The sequence below is a fragment of the Rhinoraja longicauda genome, chromosome 6 (genome assembly GCF_053455715.1).
Source record: "Rhinoraja longicauda isolate Sanriku21f chromosome 6, sRhiLon1.1, whole genome shotgun sequence".
Classification (NCBI taxonomy): Eukaryota; Metazoa; Chordata; class Chondrichthyes; order Rajiformes; family Arhynchobatidae; genus Rhinoraja; species Rhinoraja longicauda.
The window spans coordinates 64,099,175-64,121,532 of NC_135958.1; the positions used below are offsets into that span (position 1 = coordinate 64,099,175).

Consider the following 22,358-nt stretch of genomic DNA (forward strand, 5'->3'; position numbering starts at 1 on the left):
GGGTCAATAAGGGGGAAAAAATCCAATGTCAGTGCCAATTTAATTAAATATTGAAACTGATCTCAACGTTCCTCAATGGCCCATCTCACACTTGGCGGTTGCTCGCGGGTTCCTCCCTGCTCTCGTGGCACTTGTCCCATCGACGTTCCCGGCGGGAGAGCTGGGCCCATCGGGCAGGTCTGACATCCTCAGTGGGCGACCCGGGCCTACTGGAGGACTTGGCCCACTCGCTGAGAACAGTCGCAGCCGCGCTGCTCATTAGGAACATGCGATCTTAACTGCGAAGTGATCCTGCCCTGCGTTTAGTTTCAGACTCAGGCATGGAGTCTCAATGTTATAATCTCATTAATCACCACATCTGACACCATAATGAGTATCGCGCGCTTAAGATATTGGAGGATAGTCAGAAAATCAGATGCTTCATTAAACAAAAGAACGCCCAGCACAAGACATTCTTTCGCATCCCTAATTCCATTCAACACTGTGACAATAAATACAGAGAAAACATGAGGTCATGTGATACTTTTTTGAGACACATATCCAATATTACAAAATCCACATATATTGCAGAAAATTTCAAAGCAAAAAATAATATATGCTGGAAATTTGGAGTTCAAATGAAGGGTCACAGGCCTGAAACTTTAATTCTGTTTTTCTCAGCACAGATGCTGCTTATTCCCAGCATTTCTGTTTTTTGTTAAGAGACTTAACTTAATGATGGGAATAGGTCAGGTCAGTTATGAACATATTGAGTCTTCTTTCATGGGCAAAGTAGTAAGCTTGCACAAGGTTGCAATAACTAGAAATGCTCACTACTCTCTGGGGAACAAAATAACTATCCAATATATTTCGCTCCCTTTGAAATCAAAGCTTCATTGCACATACAACAAAAACCGAAAATGCTGGGAAAAACTCAGTAAGTCAAGCAAAATCTGTGGAAGGAGAAAACCCGTTAACATTTTGCGTCTTGACCCTTTATCTGAACTTTGTCGCAGACCTGAAACTTTTCTGGTTTTCTCCCACATTCCAAAAACGTGGGTTTGTACGTTAAATGGTGACTGTGAATTGACCCTTACGTGTCGGTGTGATGGAATCAGCAGGGTTCATGAGAATCTGGGGAGAATAAACAAATGGGATTCATGCAAAGCTATTGTAAATGAATAGTTAATGGTTGTCATGGACCTGGTAGGCTGAAGGGCCCGTTTCCCTGCTGTAACTGTGTACGACTTTATTCTGTAGGAAGCCCAGAAAGGTCAAGTAGGAAGCTCCCAGTTCTCTCAGTAGATAAATAGCTTAGATAACTCATGGAATATTGCAGGTAAAAAAAACACATTCACAGTGTCGAGGATGCAAAATTCACTACTTGAAATCAATGTAGGTAGTAATTTACTGAGATGAGCAACTAGCATCCATAACCTCCAGGACTGTGAATGGTGAACTGGGAATTGGGATAATCCTAAATGGCTTTTTCTGGTTGGCCATCCCCTGTGATGGAAATTTCTATGTTTTTTTTTAATAACCTGCTCATCTGTTCTTTAGCTAACATTAGTTGAGGAAGCAATGTTAGGAGCATAGAGTCACACAGCATGGAAACAGGCACTTCAGATCAAATGGTCCATGACGACCAAGATTCTCCATCGAAACTAGTCCCATTTGACAACGCATAGCTCATATCCCTCTAAACCCTTTGTATCCATGTAATACTTGTCCTGATGTCTTTTAAATGTTATCTTTTATCTGCCTCACCTACCTCCTCTAGCAGCCTGTTCCATATATCCACCACACTCCATGTGAAAAAGTTACTCCTTGCCTTCCTATTAAATCTTTCCCCTTTACTTCTACACATTCTGGTTCTTGATTTCCCCTACCCTGGGAAAAGACTATGTGCATTCATCCTATCTATTCCCTTCATCACTTTCTACATCAATAAAATCACCTCCCAGCCTCCTGAACTCCAAGGAAAAAAGTCCTAGTTTGCCCATTCTCTCCCTATAGCTCAGGCCCTTGAGTCCTGCCCCTGCTATCTCTTCTTGCCTTCCCGATTTCCTTCTTAGATATGCTCTTCAATCTCCAATACACCTCTATCCCCCATTCCAGCTGCCTATTCCTAACCTATGTCTCTGCCTTTTTCCTGACCAGAGCCTCAATTTCTCTCATCATCCAGGGTTTTTTATTCCCACCTCATTCTTACTTTATCACTTTTAAAAGCTTCTCACTTTCCAGATGTCCTTTTGCCTGCAAACAACCTACTCCAATCAACCTTGGCAAGCTCCCGCCTATTACCATCAAAGTTGGCCATATGCCAATTTAGAACTTAAACTGGGGACCACCTCCATTCTTGTCCATAGCTATTTTAAAGCTGTGGGCGCTGGTCCCAAAAGGCTTGTTGTCATTTCAGTTACTTATGCTGTCCAATTCCCTAAGAGGAGGTCAAGCTTTAGGGGCCTTATTGGGCCCTCTGCGTATTGTCTGAGGAATCGTTCCTGAAAAAACTTGTTAAATGTAATCCCGTCTAAGCCCTCAGCACTCTGGCAGCCCATCTTTATTGGGAAAGTTAGAATCATTATGGCCACCCTATTTGTCCTGCAGTGTCTGCTATCTCCCGGCATATTTGATCTTCTAATTCCCATTGATGTCACAATCCCAACAAGGTGATTATCCCCTGTTTATTATGCAACTCCACTGACATAGGCTTACTGAACAATCCTTCGGTAATGCCATCTTGTAAATTGCCGTGATGTTCCACAATCAATAAAGCAATTCTCCCTCCTCTTTCCCCCCACCTCTATGTCATCCATAGCATCTGTACCCTGGAACATTAAGCTGTCAGTCCTATCCCTTCCTTAACAGCAACAATGCCCCAGTCGCAGGTACCTATCCATGCCCTGAGTTCCTGTGCTCTCCGCTTACACCCTTTCTTAGTGGTCACCCATCTACTTTCTGCCTGCACCTTATGTGTGACACCACACTATCACTCCTATCTATGATGCTCTCGTTGCTAAATAGGCCTGAGGTCGGCCAGCCGCAGCTCCAGCTCCCTGACTCGGTCAGTCAAGAGCTGGATGCACTTCCCACAGGTGCAGTCCTCAGGGCCACTGAAAGTCTACCTGACTTCCCACACCCTGCTGGAGGAGCACGTTAGTGCTCTAACTGACATTCCTAAAACACAAAAGAAAAGCAGACTTGGCCCAGTTTAATGGCATCACATTCAGCACAAACATTGGGCCTGAGCATTGTTCCTGTGCTGTACTGTTCTATGTTCTAGACTTTACCGTATCCAGCCATCACCCTCCACACATCCTCCTTGCCGAAGCCTCATGAGTTACAGCCTCATGAATCCAAGCCTCTACACTTACCTTCAAACACAGCATCACAGCTGCAACACAGCTTGGCCGCAACACAGCTTCTGTCAAAACAGCTGCTTCCAATAGGCTGCTACCCTAGTTCCTGCCTTCCTTTTATACACCACTAGGAGCAGACACTCCTGGACACAGCATTACATCCTTGCTTTAATATTCTAGTCACCTCAAAATGAATACTAATATTGCATTTACCTTCCTTTCACTAACTCAATCTGCAAATTAACCTTTTGAGATTTCTGCACCAGCACTCACAGGTTCCTTTGCACCTCTGATTTATGAATCCTCTCCCCATTTAGAAAGTAGTCTATGCCATTATTTCTTCTACCAAAATGCATGACTGGACACTTTGCTAGGCTGTATTCAATTTGCCTCTTCTTTGCCCACTCTCCCAACCTGTCCAAGTCCTTCTGCAGAGTCCCTGCTTCCTCAACACTACCTGCCTTCACCTGTCTTTGAATTGTCTGTAAACCTGGCCACATTGTCATCAATTCCTTCCTGCTGATCATTGACGTACAATGTGAAAAGTAATGGATCCAACACGGCAACCAGCCAGAAAAGGCCACCTTTATTCAAATTATTTGCTTTCTGCCATTCATCCAATCTTCTATTCATGCTAGTACCTTGCCTCTAACACCATGGGCTCCAATCTTGTTTAGCAGCCACATGGAAGAAAGCAGAGGGTGATGGTGGAGGGTTGTTTTTCGGAGCGGAAGCCCGTGACCAGTGGTGTGCCTCCAGGATCGGTGTTGGGCCCATTACTGTTTGTGGTTAATATAAACGAGAATGTGCAAGGCACAATTAGTACGTTTGCAGATTTCAAAGACGTGCAGGTTTGTAGGTTAATTGGCTTCTATAAATTGTCCCTAGTGTGTAGGATAGAATGAGTGTGCAGGGTGATCGCTGGCCGTGCAGACTCGGTGAGCCGACATGCCTGTTCCCGCACTGTATCTCCATAAAGTCTAAAGTCTGAGGACAGGCACTTAGATAGTAAAGGTTTAGAGAGATAATGGTCAAACACAGGCAGATTGGACGCGTATAGATGGGGCATCTTGGTCGACATAGGCAAGTTGGGCCAAAGGGCTTGTTTCCATTCTGTAGGACTCTATGAATCTACGTGTAAAACTAATCTCCACATCATACATCAGATTTTGCTAAAGGGGACCCACACACGCCACTCAGACACCAGAATTGTTCTGTTCTCAGTTGGTTCAGATCCACAAATTGAGCTCAAGGATTGACTGCATCCTGGAACTGATGTGAGGTTAGGACAGAACAAGCCACACCTGTAATACTGTCAAGAAATCTTTTAGACGGTAAATTCGTGCCCTGCTGTTACCAACACTTGTTTCGAATGCGTCTGGATATTTCTGATTGAAGCAAAGGGACTCACAGATCAAACCTCACGCAGGGTCCGTGAGCTCAGTCTCCAGATCCCCCTGTTTGGGATCTTGTGTCAGATTGCAAATGTCTGAGTGAAAGCTGCTGGTTCTCTGTGGAATTGCAGACATTTGAGATTTAGCTCCCTGCTTTACATTGTTTATCTATGTTGTCCCATGCACCTTATTTTTTACCCTAGATATGCCTCCCTGAAGGTTTTCCATTTCTTCCTACTGTTATTGCTGAAGAATGTTTTGTTGAATGGCTTCATAAATTAACCTTGCTGTTTCACAGTTTCAGACTAAGCCGTAACCGGTTCTAGCTGTGTATATTTTAATTAGCTGGACTGGAAGTTTATGATACATAACGGTAATTAAACGATTGATATTGAAGTTAAATGCCAGCTATGAATTAAGTGTAACAATGCAAATTTGTTTGTTAACCTTTAGCCTGAAAAAGAGACTGGGTGTTATGGCAAGCACATGATTACTAAGTCGACTTTCCTGCTGGTTTCAGAGGATCCTCCCCATCTCTTCTCCCTCATCGTAACTGCCTTTCAGAATGTAGAAACAAAGAACTGCCGATGCTGGTTTATTCCATAGGTAGACAAAAAGTGCTGGAGTAACCCAGCAGGTTGGGAAGCATCTCTGGAGAAAAGTATGGGCGACGATTCGAGTCGGGACCCTTCTTCAGACTCAAAAAAATCTGAAGGGTCGTGACGCGAAACGTCACCCATCCTTTTTCTCCAGAGATGATGCTGCCTAACCCGCTGAGTTCCTCCAGCACTTTGTGCCTGCCTTTCAGAATGGCTGAGGTTAGCCTTTTATTCTTAGGAATTTGAATGAATTTATTTCCCCATCCATCACTGTCTTGGGGCCTTTGACTATCTATAGTGAAGGGCTCACTCAACTCTTGCAGTCCTGCAGCTCAATGTGACACATCAGGAGGAGACCTCAACTGTCTTTCCTCTGAGTTTTATCTTTGTGTTTTATCTTTTCCTTATTTCCTGCTCTGCATATTTCCTGAGACTTCTGATTCCTCACTGCTATTTAGTCCCATGAGCACCAGTTGTAATATGGTATCTCGCTCCACCGGCTTGCCTTCATGGTATGAAAATGGATAATGAGGATGAGCCAGATTTTGGCCAAATAGTCCCAAGTCCTGACATGTCAGATCCAGCTCTTCCCCTACAATTGCACTCATACGAGGGAGATTTTGAACGGGAACACAGCCCAGCTATTTGCCCAGCTACTATTCTCCTTTGTACGGGACTACTTATGAATTGTTTTTGTCAAGTAAACAGAGATCAAAAGTTACAATTTCTTACTATTAAACAAGAGCGCATTGACTCAGTGAAAAATAATGGCATTTTGTGAGATGCAATAAAAATGCTGAATTGTCCATCACCCTTTGCCTAAAAAATTGTCCCAAGGATCTTAATCAGTAGTAAAAATGGTAGTTTATGAAGACAATTGATTGAAAGCTTGGTTAATGAAGCATCCCAGAGGTTTATGGAGGGACCTGCGAGCTTTGTTTAAATTATTGGCGGCACAAATCTATTGTCTAAAGTGAGTGTTTCAAACACAAATGGAAGAAGGTAGTTTAGAGATGACCAATATTGTGCACATGGAGTAGGTCTTCATGGTGTAACTGTCTGTGGGCAGAAGCTCGGCACCAGAGACGAGTTTGTGAGTTTAGCTCAGCCTGAGTCCACGGCCAGGAAAGGTCAGAGTTGGTTGAAGGGGACTGAAATTTGTGACGAGCATTGAACAAAATGACATTCATTGTTCCCCTTATTTGGGAAGGATGTTTCGGCTCATCTCAGACTGAATAATGGACAAGTAGCCAGATGTCTTTGAAGGGGTCAGGAGAGCTGCAGACATCAAAAAACTCTCTAAAGCAAATTGACGTCTGTGCTCAGCTTGAACTGTTCTTTACAAACCTCAAAACATGGTTAATATTGACAATGGATAGATATAATGGTCTGGTCTGATGCCCTTGTTTTTCATTCTGCTGTTTCATCTCCTGCTGCAGGTCGTGATCCGCGGCGAGCTGGAAGCACCTGACACACAGGAATTGTTACAGTGCATCAATGCACACTTTGTACCCAACAAGGTAGGAGATGGATGTGTGCAAGTGACTAAAAACAGATGAACACATGAGCTTTTTATTGAGAAAGTTAGCGGCTTGAAACATCTCTCATTATTTGCTCCAGAATGTGCTGTTGTTGTCTTGGACTGAAGTCATTGCCAGTAATGATTGGCCAGTTGGTGTCCTGGAGTTTGGATGAGTAACATTGTTTAAAATATGCTGGGACAGCTAGCAAGGATTGCATTTTCTTTACAAGGGGTTAATTTGTATCCCATGGATTATGTGATATCCAAATTGGCATTGTGAACGAAGGCACTTGTCAACTTGGGAAAACCGATGTGATAAGTCTTTGATTATGTTGGAAGTTTTTCTGAGGCGGCGTGGAGTAGATGGAATCAATGGTGGGAAGTCTGGTCTGCATACTCGCCACATCTACAGCTTTCAGCAATTTCTTGCACTACGGCAAGGTAGATGGGAGCAGAAAATGTAATCACAAGAGCTAAAATGACTAATATTGCCTTCATTTTGATACCAACTTATTCTGGAATTCCATTATCCGCCATCCTAAATTATCCAGCCGTAATATTCCTTATCCATAGTGAATGCAGATAAAAGATATCCATCTCTTCCATAAAGCACTAAGATTGGTGGTGATTCCATACTCTGTGTGTCTAAAACCAGAGGGGCATGGGTTAAAATAACCTTTGTAGGTTTGTGGGAGATCTGAGGCAGGTCCAAAGGGTGGTTGGGCTGCCATCCACTACATGGGTTGGTGGTGAAAAAGAGAACAACACAATATTTGAGAAGGATCTCAATGAGCATTTTGGATCACAAAAACACAGAAGGATTCAGATCATGTGCTGGTAAATGGGATTCGTGTTGATGGTTGGGACAGATACAGAGGGCTGGAGGGCTTATCTCTATGCCATATGACTACAGTTACAGGAAGCAAGTAATGTTAATTTAGATTGTTTACCGGTACCTAGCTAGGACTTCAGTAATCCTCCACTGCCATTTTATACCACTCGTAAGAAGTCTTTGGTTGGGCTCTGGAGAACCAGCTATCCTGAGAAACCAGACCATAATTTTCAACCACTACAGACAACCAAACAAAGCTGCATTCTGTCCTTACCCTATCTCTTACCAATGCTCTTATCCATCTTCGGTGTTGAAAACAATTGAGTTGCTCTAGCACCTGCCAGGTGAGGTCACTTTAATCATGGAGTCGTACATCATGGAAGCAGGTCCTGGCTGTGGCTCATGAATTCTGCACTATCAGCCATCCCTTTACACAAATCCTACTACATCGATCTCATTTTCCCCCCACATTCTTCTCAATTCTCCCCAGAGTTCACCACTCCCCTACTCATTCGGGCAACTTACTTGGCACATCAACGTACTAACCTGCATGTCAGACAGAGGAAGACCAAAACCCAAAGGAAATCCTGGCATCAGAGGGAGAAAGTGCAAATTCCACACAGACAGCACAGGAGGTCGGGACTAAACCCAAGTTACTGGAGGTGTGGGTCAGCTTCTCTCCTAACTGCACCACCCTAGAAACCAAGGATCTATTCCAAGATTTTTCTAAACTCACTTAATCAATTTGTTGAGTTTTTGGGGGAGCCTTGCCTATTGTTAGTGAGATGTTTTTTCTGACACTAACAGCCTGCGTAACAATAAAACTGTGAGCTGGATAAGCAGAAATAAAGTAAATTAAATCAAGCATTGCTACGGCAACTAAGATCTGCCAGTTTTCTCCTTTCTCACTGGGTTCCTTTAACATGGCCAAGTATTTTCTGTCAGTTTATCTAATAATCTAATAACTGCATTCAAAGGATAGGATCAGGAATTTATTTTGCAAATGTTGAAAAATTCATGGTTCTACTTGAATAGTCAATAAGTACACTTTCTTCTCCTGTTGTAATGTGAACTGACCATAAATGTCAGAAGAATTTCAAGTGTGTTTACTGCTAATCAGGGACTTAGAGCTGTCTGCAATAGTCTCACTGGAAAAATAGACTCTTTCAGCTGGATTGTCCCAACATGGCAAAAATATAGGTTGCATTTATGAGAAAGTTGTTAACATTTCTAATCTTTATGGATAAGAAAAGAACATTAGCTGACTATGGGAATGGTACTGGGGTCGACAGCCTTTCAACCATCTGCTGGCATTCAGTAGACAATGACTGATCTGTGCCTTCCCTACCAGTCACCTTTGATCCATCTCCCTTCACCTACAAACTATTAACAACATCAGTTTGACAGCATATTTGTCCATGTATTTACAATTTTGGGGGGAAAAGAATTCTAAGCTTCAACACTTTGAGGAAAAAGTACAATCTCGGTGCTTAACGTAAGGGATATGATTTTAAATTTTACCCAGCAGAATAAATGAATTCCACCCGCCCATGTTATTGAATTGTGTAGGAAGGAACTGCAGATGCTGGTTTAAACTATAGACAAACACAAAATGCTGGAGTGACTCAGTGGGACAAGCAGCATCTCTGGAGAGAAGGGAGAAGAAGGGTCCTGACCCGAAACATCACCCATTCCTTCTCTCCAGAGACACTGCCTGTCCCGCTGAGTTACTCCAGCATTTTGTGTCTATCGTTATGTTATTGAATCCTTCAGTCATTGTAAAGAAATGGCTTTCGATGGTCCATTTTCAAAAGAATCCAAGCCATATTCCAGCAATCTTTCTCAGTGATTTTCCCCAGTTTTATTTAGGTGAATTAAGAAGATCCAAATGGCAGCTCAAAACTCTTTTGAAATGTGGTTTCATATTATGTAACTGTTATGGAGCCATATAATCAAACAGCATGGTCTGAGTCTCATCAGCCCAACTTACCCGTGCCGATCAAGATGCTCCATCTACATTAGTCCCCCCGCCTGCGTTTGGCCCATATCTTTCAAGAGGCAAGTACTATCACAACATTCAAATGACATTTGGACAGGTCCATGGATAGGAAAGATTTCAAAAGATATGGGCCAAATGCGGGCAGTGTAGATGGGACATTTTGATCAGCGTGGGCAAGTTGGGCTGAAGAGCCTACTTCCGTGCTGTATGACTGTATGACAGCTGTGGTACTAGTGACCAGGTGAGACCAATGGAGAGAAAATCCTATCATCACAACAAAAGCATCCACTTTATGTTCACCAAGGAAAGCAAGCTCGCCTGCCTCCAGACCAGGACCCCTCTCGTAGCTACCGGATACTGACTCGAAATGTCAACAGTCCATTCCCACCACGGATGATGCCTGACCTGTTGAGTTCCTCCAGCTCTTTGTTTCTTGCTTTAAGATCCAGCATTTGTGGTCTCTTATGCTACGTGGAATAGACCGATCTGGCAGCTCAAAGTAGGCTGCCACAATGCACTGTGGACCATCGATACCTGCAGAAGTGTACACCACCTCAGTGTCTCACCTGCATCCCTTTGTGGTTTTTCTAGCTAAAAGCAAACTGCAACAAGAACTTAGCGGGTTGGGCGGCACCTGTGGAGAAAGAAAGGGGACCAATGTTTCAGGCCTTGGTGCAGGGTCTCGACCCAAAACGTTGACCCATCCCTCTGCCTCCATAGATCTGTTGCGTTTCTGTAACAGCGTGTTTTTCACTCCTGAGTCAAGCATCTGCAATCTCTCATGTCTCCATCTTGGGTATTGCCAGAAGTACTTAACTTCAGATGGGGGCGCTAGTGTGCATATGATGTAATAGACGTGTTTTGCTAGAGCTCCCCTCCGATAAATCGAGATTAAGGAATAAAAGACTATTTATAGTACAACTCCCACTTTAAGTTGTGTCTACTGCTGTAATAACAGACCGACATAAAATGACAACGCAGAAGTCATCCAGAAAGCAGCCAGCCGTCAGGAAATTTAATGAAAACCCAGCATCGTCACTGGATGAGGAGCGGCCTAGTGGTGGAGAGCCGGAGCTAATCACACTATCGGCAGAAGGAACTCCTGAAACAGCCATCATTCTTACAGCTATAAATGAAATGAGCAAGAAGATGGATGACCGATTTAATACCCTGGAGGTGTCCCTCCAAGTTACCCAAGCCACTCTGACTGAACATGGAGCACGGATATCTATGGTAGAAGATGCGAGCAGTGACCATGACACTCGACTAATTCAGTTGGAGCAGCAGTGGCTAAGGCTAGAATATGCTAACAAGGCCCTCCAGGATAAAGTTATTGATCTGGAGGCGCGCTCCAGACGCCAGAACATAAAAGTGGTCGGACTACCAGAAAAGATTGAAGGCGGCCGCCCCATGGAGTTCATTGGTAACTTTATTCGGGACTTGTTGGGGGCAGAACATTTCTCGATGCCCATAGAAGTTGATAGGGCGTATAGGCTGGGAGGACAACCGGCTAACGATCTCGCGCGCCCCAGAGTCATGATAGTTAAGATCCACAGCGGCCATCTGAAAGAGCGGATAATGCGACTGTCACAACAACAATACCCGCTGAACTACAATGGGAAGCAAATTCACATTTTTCCTGATCTCCCGGCAGAGATAATGAAACAACGTCGTCTTTTCGAGGTCACGAGGAAGAAGCTCAAAGAGGCAGGCCTGCGAACCGGATATATCTACCCTGCTCGCCTCCGGGTTACCCAGGGTATCGACACGTCGATATTTAGCACCCCGGAGGAGGCCAAACTATTCGCGGATAACCTGCCGCCTAGCCCGGTGACAACGGTGGGCTAATGTCGGCTAACAGACTAACACTGACTAGCTGGTCTCCAGACCAGCTGTTTCAGCCAATCTCAACGTGGGGGCATGGTCACCCTCTTGTCGAGTAAGCTTAAATCCTGAGGATACAAGCTTTTGTCCAAGTGCACTGACTCTCCCATGTCTATCCATGTTTAAGCCGCTGGCCCGGAGTGGACGGCGGGCGTCAGCTAACATGCGAACGAGTTAACTCTGAGCCATGGACATGGTCATTCACACGAAAGGTAGACGTTGGACTCAATAGATTTAACTTTAACTTTGTTTAATGTGCTTAATTCGTTTCAGGAATAGGATGATTTTACAGGATGGGTTCCTGCTAATTTTTCAAAGGGAAACGTTTTTTTTGTTGAACAGATCCGTAATTTTGTTTGTTCATCGGAGGGGATGCCGACTGAATTTGTAGTTAACTAGCTAGCGGTTTCACAATTTAGCCTTTAGCTAGCCTTTGGGCTTAACAGGCTAGATAGTTGAAGTAACCCCCGTTTACAGTATGTTAGGATATTTTCTCTCACTTTGTTTGGGAGAGTGGGGATGGGGGGAGGGAAAGTCCGAGTTTTGTGTGTGTTTTTGTGTTGGTGGTCTTCCTGTTTTTTTGTTTGAGGCAAATTATTATGTCGCTGCTTATGTAATACAATTTACACCTTCTGATGGTACCTGGGGATGATGATGTGCGTGGGAGGGTTACCATGGTGAGCTGGAATGTCCGCGGCATGGGCCACCCAATTAAACGAGCTAAGGTGTTTTCACATCTTAGGTCTTTATCTGCCGACCTTGTGTTCCTCCAAGAAACTCACATTAGAACATTGGGGCAGAGACAGTTGCGCTGCAGATGGGCAGATCAGATATTTCAATCCACATTTTCTAGCAAAGCCCGCGGGGTGGCAATTATGGTTAAGAAAAACATAGATTTCAGACATATTTCTACAGTAAGTGACCCGAATGGTCGATTTCTCATAGTAACTGGGTACCTTTACTCTGTTCATGTAACACTGCTTAACATTTATGGTCCGAATATTGATGATGCAGCTTTCTTTCGCAAAATCTTTGATAAGCTACCTGACCTTTCTAATACGAATGTGATTGTTGCAGGGGACCATAACACAATCCTTGACTGGCACCTGGATAGGTCATCAAATAAAATGTGTAGCCCTTCGAATGCATCCACGGTTTTGAAAAATCTCATCTCCTCCACCAATTTAGTTGACATTTGGAGGATACAGCATCCCACAGACAGAGAATACTCTTTTTTTTCTAAAATGCACAATTCATACTCTCGTATCGATTATTTTTTATTAGACTCGAAACTCATACCTAATGTAATAAATTCCAAATATCATAACATTTTGATCTCAGATCACGCTCCAACCTCAATTATCTTTGACTTTAAGCTGTCTAAACGATGTGCTAAATGGCGACTACGCCTTTCCTTGCTTAATGATGGAACTTTCTGTAAATACATGTCTGAAAAAATTACAGAATATTTGGAGACCAATGACACTTCTGATGTCTCGGACTCCACCTTGTGGGAAGCTTTCAAGGCAGTTATGAGGGGGTCATATTATTTCGTATGAAGCGTCTTTAAAGAAATCCAGAGAGAGACGTCTACAAGAAATTGATTCGGAGCTTTCTCCAATGGAGACGTTGTATCGGAGCACAAACAACCCCCAAACGCTGCAAAATATGCTCAGTCTTAAATATGAGTATAACACGATTCTAACAAATCAAGTCAGTGACCAGCTACTGCGACTGAAACAGCGATATTTTGAATTAGGGGACAAACCGCATACATTGTTAGCCCGTCAGCTTAGAGGGCAACAAGCAAGTAGGGCCATACATATAATAAAATCAGGCAAGGGTGTTGCTTTAACCGATCCAAAATTAATAAATGAACGCTTTGAGGAGTATTATCAAGAGCTGTATAAATCCAAAGCTAACGGTGATATCAATGCATGGTTAAAAAAGTTGGACATACCAAAATTAGATAGTGCCTCTTGTGAGGCCTTAAACTCAGAACCCTCCTCTGTAGAAATCAAGGATGCAATTAGGTCGTTGCAAAACGGCAAGAGCCCTGGGCCAGACGGTTTTGGAGTCGAATTTTATAAGAAGTTTGCTGACCAGGTAACTCCGATTCTGCACAGGATGCTCTCCCACTCAATCGAGTTGAAAAAGCTCCCACCGTCATTGTACAATGCTAATATTTCTCTCTTATTGAAACAAGACAGGGATGAAACCAATCCCTCCTCATACCGACCAATTTCTATGCTTAATTTGGATTTCAAGATTTTTACTAAAATAATGGCGACTAGACTAAATAAGTGTATAGAATCCATTATCCATACGGATCAGACCGGGTTCATCCCCAATAGGTTCTCTTTCTTTAATGTTAGAAGAGTAATGAACATTATGTATCACAAATTCGATAGTTCTTCCAAACAAGCCATTCTGTGTTTAGACGCAGAAAAAGCTTTCGATCAGGTTGAGTGGGGATATTTACTCAGAGTGCTGGAAGAGTTTGGTCTTGGAGCCTCTTTTATTTCCTGGGTACGTCTTATATATGCTCATCCCACCGCTTCCATACTCACAAACCAGGATAGGTCACCCCCTTTTGCCCTTCAGAGGGGTACGCGACAGGGCTGCCCCCTCTCGCCGCTCCTCTTTGCGTTAGCCATTGAGCCGCTGGCAATCGGCATAAGAGGGCATGCGCTTATAAAACCGATAATACTGGGTGGGGTGGAACATAAGATTTCGCTTTATGCGGATGATATTGCCATCTTTGTATCTGACCCTGAACATTCTGTTCCTTACCTATTCCAGCTTATTAATTCCTTTGGCGAGGTCTCAGGTTACACTATAAACTGGCAGAAGAGTGAACTTATATCGATAACAGCAGAATTAGACCCTGTATTCTTAGCCAACATGCAGTTTAAAACAAATCCGGATAGTATAAAATATCTGGGCATTAAAATATCTAAAAACCCCAAGACCCTTTTTAAAATTAACTTTACCGAAAGGTTGAACAAGCTAAAGGAGAACATAGAGAAATGGAGAACGTTGCCTATTTCCTTGATTGGCCGCGTGAACGCAGTAAAGATGGTCTCCCTGCCGAGATTTCTGTATTTATTTCAGAATGTTCCTGTTTTTATCCCCAAATCCTACTTTAAGTTAATCGATTCTATCATTATGCCATTTATTTGGGGATATAAAGCACACAGGATCTCAAAAGCTTATCTTCAAAAAACGAGGGAACATGGGGGACTGGGGTTACCGTGCTTTTTATATTACTATTGGGCGGCCAATGTTAGAGTCATGGTATACTGGCAGTATGCATATGAACGGGGAGTTGGATATGACCTGCCACCTTGGCTGGCGATTGAAAAAAGCTTAACCCCAAAAACTTCTCTCCCTGCTCTCCTTTTTTCATTACCCAGATCTCTCACCTCTCTTAGAGAGGATCACTTCACTCTGTCCAATGCTCAGAGAATATGGCACCAAATTAGGAAAGCTTGTGAGCTTCCGAATACGTCAATGCACGCCCCAATCTGGCATAACCACGCTTTCCCCCCATCATTTACAGACACAGCATTCAAAGAATGGAGCTGTAAAGGGATAGTTACAATAAAAGATCTTTACATAAATAGACACTTTGCATCATTTGATCAGCTACAATCCAAGTTCTCATTGCCCAAAACTCAATTCTTCAGGTACTTACAGCTGAGAAATTATGTTCGACAAAACAATTCGCTTTTTGAGTCCCTGCCCGAAGACGACTTGTTGTCCAAAATTTTGCTGGGTCCCCCGGAAGCAATGAACCTAATCTCATCGTTTGTAGGTATCTTTTTAAACAAACTAGATAAATCTACTTTAAAAATAAAACAAACCTGGGAAGAAGACCTTAACATTGAAATTGATGACGATGTCTGGAAGGAAGTACTGAAAAGTATAAAATCCTGTTCTATTAATTCTAGGCTACAACTGATTCAATTCAAGGTTATACACAGATTACACTACTCTAAGGTTAAGCTGCATAAAATCTTTCCTGATCTCTCACCTTTGTGTAATAGATGCAAGACCGCTGAGGGTACACTCGCTCACCACTTTTGGACTTGTCCAAAACTTCACAACTTTTGGTGTCTTTTATTTCAATGGTACTCCACTGTTTTAAACGTCACTTTAACTCCGGACCCTGAAACTGCTCTATTCGGGTATTCCACAACGCTTGAGAAGCTAGACCATAATGCTCGCACAATCTTGGTTTATGGTATGGTAATTGCCAACAGATGTATTTTGAAACTATGGAAATCAGACTCTGCTCCTCAGTTTGAGACTTGGTTAAGAGAATTAATGGGCATATTACACGTAGAGAGGTTGAGATATGAATTGTCTGGCAACCCTCAAAAGTTCTTCAACATATGGAACCCAGTGCTGCAGCATATTAAGGACAAGTAAAACTATCCCCTCAATGCCACATGCTTTTGTACCTTCTTTGAATCCAGCAGTGAAAATACTGAAATATTTGACTTGTGAAAATTACCTTGCCTCATGTTTTTGTGCTTTTGTCTTTTTTTGTTACATTGTAGTTATGTTTTTTTTAAATGTATTTTTATTTATTTATTTGTTTGTTTTTGTTTGTTTGTTTTCATGATTATGTAGGGAAGGGGAGGGATGGGGTTTACTGTTGTTGTTATATGCATTGTAATCAATTATAAAATTTAAAAAAATTAAGAGAAGTACTTAACTTCCAACTTATCATAGCCTTGGTGCCAATATGAAATAAAGAGCTGAATTCCAGACATAAGACGAGTATGACATTAAAGCTCTCTGTTAAGGGGAAACACTGTCGGCTAGAGTCTGATGGATGAGGTTAATTATCCCAGCTCGAGGATATCACTGCAGAAGCTCCTCAGGGCAATATCCTAGTCCAAACATCTTCAGTGGCTTCGTCAAAGACTTCCATCATTGGGACAGAAATAGGGATTTCTGATGATATTTGCAATTTGCAATTCCTGAGCAAAGGAAACAGTCTATAACTGTGCGCAGCAAGATTTACACAACATTCAGGCGTGGGCTAGATAGGGCGGATAAAAGAGAAATGGGGTATCTGGTTTGGAAATGAAGGTACAAAGGAAGGGAAAGGAGCAGGGTAACTCCTTTAGAGAGGGTGGAAGAATAGTGGAAGTGGGAGCCCAACAAGCTGAAGCTTAGAGGGTGGGAAAGAAAGAGGGGGTGGCATATACATGGAAGTTGTGAGGAAAAGATTCTATTTGACATTTTTAATGAGGTAATAAGAGGTTGATGAAGAGAATGTAATGGGTGTTGTCTACTTAGATTTTCAAAATCTGGTTGATACTGTGCCACACAAAAGACTTGTCAGCAAAACTATGTCCCTGTGGATTTAAAGTGTCAGTTTCAGCATGAATAGGCACTTAGCTTAAAGGCGTAAAAAAAAGAGTAGGGTTAAATTATTGTTTTTCCAGACTGAAAACAGTAGTGTTTTGTATGGATTAGCAGCAGGGCCATATCTTTATCATGATAAAAAATGATTATGATTTGGATATGCAGTGTAATATTTCATAAATCATGGGTGACACAAAATAAATCATGAGGAATTGGGAGAAGGCGGCAATGCAATTAGACTGGCAGATTGGGCAGTCAAGCAACTGATGAATTTTAATGCAAAAATATATTTTGGCTGAAAGACTAAGAAGGTATACTATGGAAAAAATAGTGTCGTTTCAAAGGTGTACATAAAGTCCTGGATGTACTTAACTCTTTGGAGGTCGCGAGATATTTAAAGGTGGCTGTTAAAAATGTATATGGAATTCTGGGTGTCATAGATGGAGGCACGGGATACAAAAACAGGAGGTTATGTAAACTTTGTAGAACATTCCTATTTTATGTCCAGTCTGCTCACCGCCTTGCAGGAATTTCTGAAGATCCTAAAGATGATGTATAACTAGAAAGGTTCCATGAATGAGGGATTTCAGTTACAGGGTTAGACTGAAGAATCAATTCACCAAGAGGTTTGGTAGAGAAAAAGTAAAGCACAGGAGAAACTCAACTGGTCAAACAGTTTGTGTGGATGCTGAGATCAGTATACAGGAAGCAATGAGATTTTGGGTCGAAACCCTGTAAAGGGAATGATAATGTAGGGGGATGATGGTCGGTACATAGAAGTGATATGCAGATGTATTTCAGGGGTTGATAGGTGGAACTGGATGAAGGGTGGATGGATGGATGGAGCCAGGTCAGGGAAAGGAAGGGGGTGGAGTGTTGAGACAGACCATCGGTGGAAACAGATGAGAAGAGAGAAAAAGAGATTTGATATAAATGTTCTAGCGGGTAAAATGAGGGATTTTGTATTCATCAGTGAATGGTAAAAGGACCAACAGACACTTATTTAAAGCGACAGGCAAATACATGGGAGTTATGAGGAAAATGTCCTTGCACAGAAAGATAATTATTTGGAACGCACTGCCTTAAGAGTGAAGGAACAGCCAATCAGGCTTTTCAAGAGGAAGTAGGGATGCATCTGAAGGAAAGTATTTGGCACTGGGATCGAGCAGGAGAAAAGGGTCATTGGATTCCTCTACAAAGTACTGAATGCCTTCCTTCCATGCTGTAAATCTGCTATCATTCTGTTTGACCTACTAAACATTAGCAATGATTGTCTAATGAAATTGGTACAGGTGCAAGCATGACATCACCTCATTTATCAGTGTAACCTATTTACTTGCAAAGCCACAGCCATTCATTAGTGAATGTTGACAGATGAAGGAACGTAAAGTCGTATTTGCTGACAGTAACTTGTTAGCTTGTTTAAAAAGTGTGTTTCCTGCCATTTTCTGGCTCTTTTTTGAAGACTTTCTCATTTTAAACTTTTTGCCTCACCAGTTCATTTATTGTTCTCCCATTATTTGTTTCACTCTTTCTGTGGTCATTCAAATAATTTTCCCTCGTGCTGTTTGGTTTGGCAGATAACATAATATTATTCGTAGGGTTTGGAGGAGTCCATTGTTAGTTTAGTTTAGTTCAGAGATACACAGAAACAGGCCCTTCAGCCCACTGAGTTCATGCTGACCAACGATCACCTGTTATCACACTAGGGGCAACTTATAGAAGCCAATTAACTGACAAACCTGCACGTCTTTGGAATATGGAAGTATACCAGAATGCTTGGAGAAAACCAGCACAGTCACAGGGAGAATGTACATACTCCATACAGACAGCTCCCTTGGTCAGGATCGAACCCTAGTCTCTGGCGCTGTAAGGCAGCAACGCAACCACTGCGCTAGTGCTGCACTCAGTCCAATAGTCCTCCTCTCTGCCAATGGAGGATGGCTGCAGGGAACAACCAAATTGATGAGGTGAACATCAAGTTAATGAAAGCAGCTAATAACTTAGCATAAAGGCACATTCCTCAATAACCATTGTCAGCATAGATGGTGTGTGTCCATCAAATTGTATGTTCTTACAATTCTAATGCAGTCAGGTATTAATCAGTTTTAAAGTTCTCATTCTTGTTTTGAAATGCCTCCAGGGTGTCTGTAATTTCTTGCAGCCTCACAACCCTCTGCGGTAGCAACATTCCTCTAATTCTGGACACCTGCGTTTCCATGATTGCTCTGCCTCTGCCAGTCATATTCATCCTTCCAACCAATTAGAGCTCTGGAATTCCCTTGCTTTCTACCTCGCTCTTTCAAAAAGCTTTCCAAAACAGATCAAATAAAAATAAGATGCTGCCTGATCTGATGAATTCCTCTAGCATTCTGTTTTTTTTTGTCAAGATTCAAGCCTGTATTATTTGTATGTAGATTTTGCACTTCTCTTGGAGCTCTTGGATTTTGCACTTCTCTTGGAGTTCTCAATCAGTTGGTGGTTAATTAGCTCTTTGACCTTTTGAACCAATGAAACCAATCCTGGGGTATTCTGGTCCGAGGCAGTGGTCTGAAGCCAGCCTTTTTGGGTAGGGGCTCCTGAATCACAAGGACATTTGTATGTTCAGTTTTTAGTTTAGATTTTAGTTTCGAGATGCAGTGTGGAAACAAGCTCTTTAGCCCACCGAGTCCATGCCGACCATTGGATATCTGTACACTAGTTCCATGTTATCCCAATTTCGCATCCTATGCACTAGGGGAAATTTACAGAAGCCAATTAAACTACACACCTGCACATCTTTGGAACTACAAACTCTGTAGTCAGGATCAAACTCACATCTCTGGCGCTGTGATGTAACAGCTCGACCACTGCACCATCATGCTGCCCTGTGATTCAAACTGATAGGATGTAGCCTTTTAGCACCAGGTTACTGTTGTTGTTGGGGACACTGTGACACAGTGTGATTCATAGACACATGCTTGCAAGTTGTCCAATGGGAAAGGGCATGTAACTGTAGAGAGAAATGAACATGATTTTCAATTTATATATTATGTCACAAACAATTGTTACAAACAATTCTCGGCACTAACACAATTTAAAGTGTTTTTAAGGAAAATTACATACAATAGACAATAGGTGCAGGAGTAGGCCATTCGGCCCTTCGAGCCAGCACCACCATTCAATGTGATCATGGCTGATCATTCTCAATCAGTACCCCGTTCCTGCCTTCTCCCCATACCCCCTGACTCTGCTATCCTTAAGAGCTCTATCTAGCTCTCTCTTGAATGCATTGAGAGAATTGGCCTCCACTGCCTTCTGAGGCGGAGAATTCCACAGATTCACAACTCTCTGACTGAAAAAGTTTTTCCCCATCTCCGTTCTAAATGGCCTACCCCTTATTCTTAAACTGTGGCCCCTGGTTCTGGACTCCCCCGACATTGGGAACATGTTTCCTGCCTCTAACGTGTCCAACCCCTTAATAATCTTATACGTTTCGATATGATCCCCTCTCATCCTAAATTCCAGTGTATACAGTGTATACTTCGATGTGCCGAGGGACAATGCTGGTAGCTGTAGACATTGTTGCTTACCTTGCAATTCCTAGAAAGACTTTCCTAGAAAGGGGGAGAGTGGTTAGTAATGGGATATCTCTGACAGGGCCAAACCAGGATGAAAACCTGTAAAAACAACATTATCTGGTCATTGAGTGAATGGAAGCAGTTAGAAAGTGAAAACATCTCTGATATTGGCTCAGCTTGATTGTTTTACACTTTCAACCACCCCCTCCCCCTCCCCCCACCTTGTGGATAGAGGCTGTGCCCAGCCTGACCAGCCCAACATGTCTTCCTGCTCTGCATTTCATAACTCCTACATTATTTTATTCATGGTCTCACTCTCTATAACTGTTCCCATTCACACATCGACCTGATGACCTGGTTTACAGTTTATTGCCACGGTCAATTGAGTGTCACCTTTCAAAGGCATCCCTCTCCCCTGGCCTCCTTGCAGCTTAACAACCTTCCTTTCTCTCCTCCCCTGCTCTAACGAAGGATCTTCAACCTGAAACATTGACTCTGCTTCTCTTCCCACAGCTATGGCCTTACCTGTTGAGTGTTTCCATCAGTTTCTGTTTTCGTTTTAGGGAACTTCTGATGGAGCAGTGAGCAGAAGATTTAGAGAAGTAGGATAGATCTGCTGTAGGTGCCTGGCAGGATCCAGTGGGTAAGGAATTCACCCTAACTTAACATGAAAGAGCATTCTAGTCACGAGAATAAGACTGAACGTCTTCCTACAGAATATTACACATCTAAGAAGACTGGCTTGAAAAACTTGAGCTTGTGAATCATCAGATGGGGTCAGGTGAGATGTGGTGTCTGTGACTAGCTCATGGGAGAGTACTCTATTAACTTGGAATAGAAAGAATAGATGTTGGTTCTTTTTAGATGAGCATGCCTATGCTTCCTGCCTTGAGGTCCCTCACCCTCCTTGACTGCCCACCACCATATTTATCCAGAAACATACAGTATCGAGATACCTCTTGAATAAATAGCTGCATAGAAAAAAACCCTGTAAAACACAGTCACTATTGCAGCACATTTGGAAACTAACTGGATTCAGCTCTGAAGATGAGTAGTCAGATCACCTGACGAGATCTTGTATAGTGTGAAAAGAAAGAACGCGTCTCATTGTTTTTCTGGTTCTAGCGAGACTGTTCAACAATAGTCGAGTGGAGCTTTGAGCTTCAGCTTATGTTACTGTGGACAAAATATATCCCTGGTTAATAATGATGTCATTAGATGCCTGACCCTGAGGACAAGTCAGGTGTGTGAGTGTGGATCGTGCACAATTTCTAATCACAAAGTGTCCAAAAAAGCACAAAGTGATCAAATTTTATAGGCTGAATTATTCTCCATGCCTTCTTGTCCCTACCATCATTGTTAACAGAAAGTGTGTCTCAATCACGCCTATACGCCACTCTGAACTATCAAAGATAGACACAAAATGCTGGAGTAACTCAGCGGGACAGGCAGCATCTCTGGATGGAAGGAATGGGTGATGTTTTGGGTCGAGACCCTTCTTCAGATTACCAATATTACTGTCCGCAAAGCCCATTACAATTTGTAGTTCGCTGATACCATCACACTTTCATCACATTTTTTTTGTAACAACAAAAAAAACAGCATTAAAGAAATCCATTGGCAGTTATTTTCTGGGTGTCAGTAAACTGTAAACTAGCTGCTGTCATAAGTTAGTGGGTGCAAGATTCCAAGCTTCTGTGTCAGTCCACTGTGCAACATGACTGCTGTCCCCAGCCTAGCTACATTCTCCATTTATCATCAGTCATTCTGATTTGTCTTTGTTAAAGTCAGTGAGATGTCAGGATACAATGTCAATGGTAGTCGACTCCACAGCTGTGTACATTG

The 22,358-nt window shown here is 42.6% G+C and overlaps 1 protein-coding gene across 1 annotated transcript in view; it reads left to right on the forward strand.

Annotated features, from left to right (window-relative positions):
- spata20 (spermatogenesis associated 20) overlaps positions 1-22,358 on the forward strand; it is a 220,465-nt gene that overhangs the window by 121,717 nt on the left and 76,390 nt on the right. Inside the window, exon 15 of the mRNA XM_078401845.1 lies at positions 6,774-6,854. Coding sequence (XP_078257971.1) covers positions 6,774-6,854 — 81 coding nt within the window. The remainder of the gene's footprint in view (positions 1-6,773; positions 6,855-22,358) is intronic.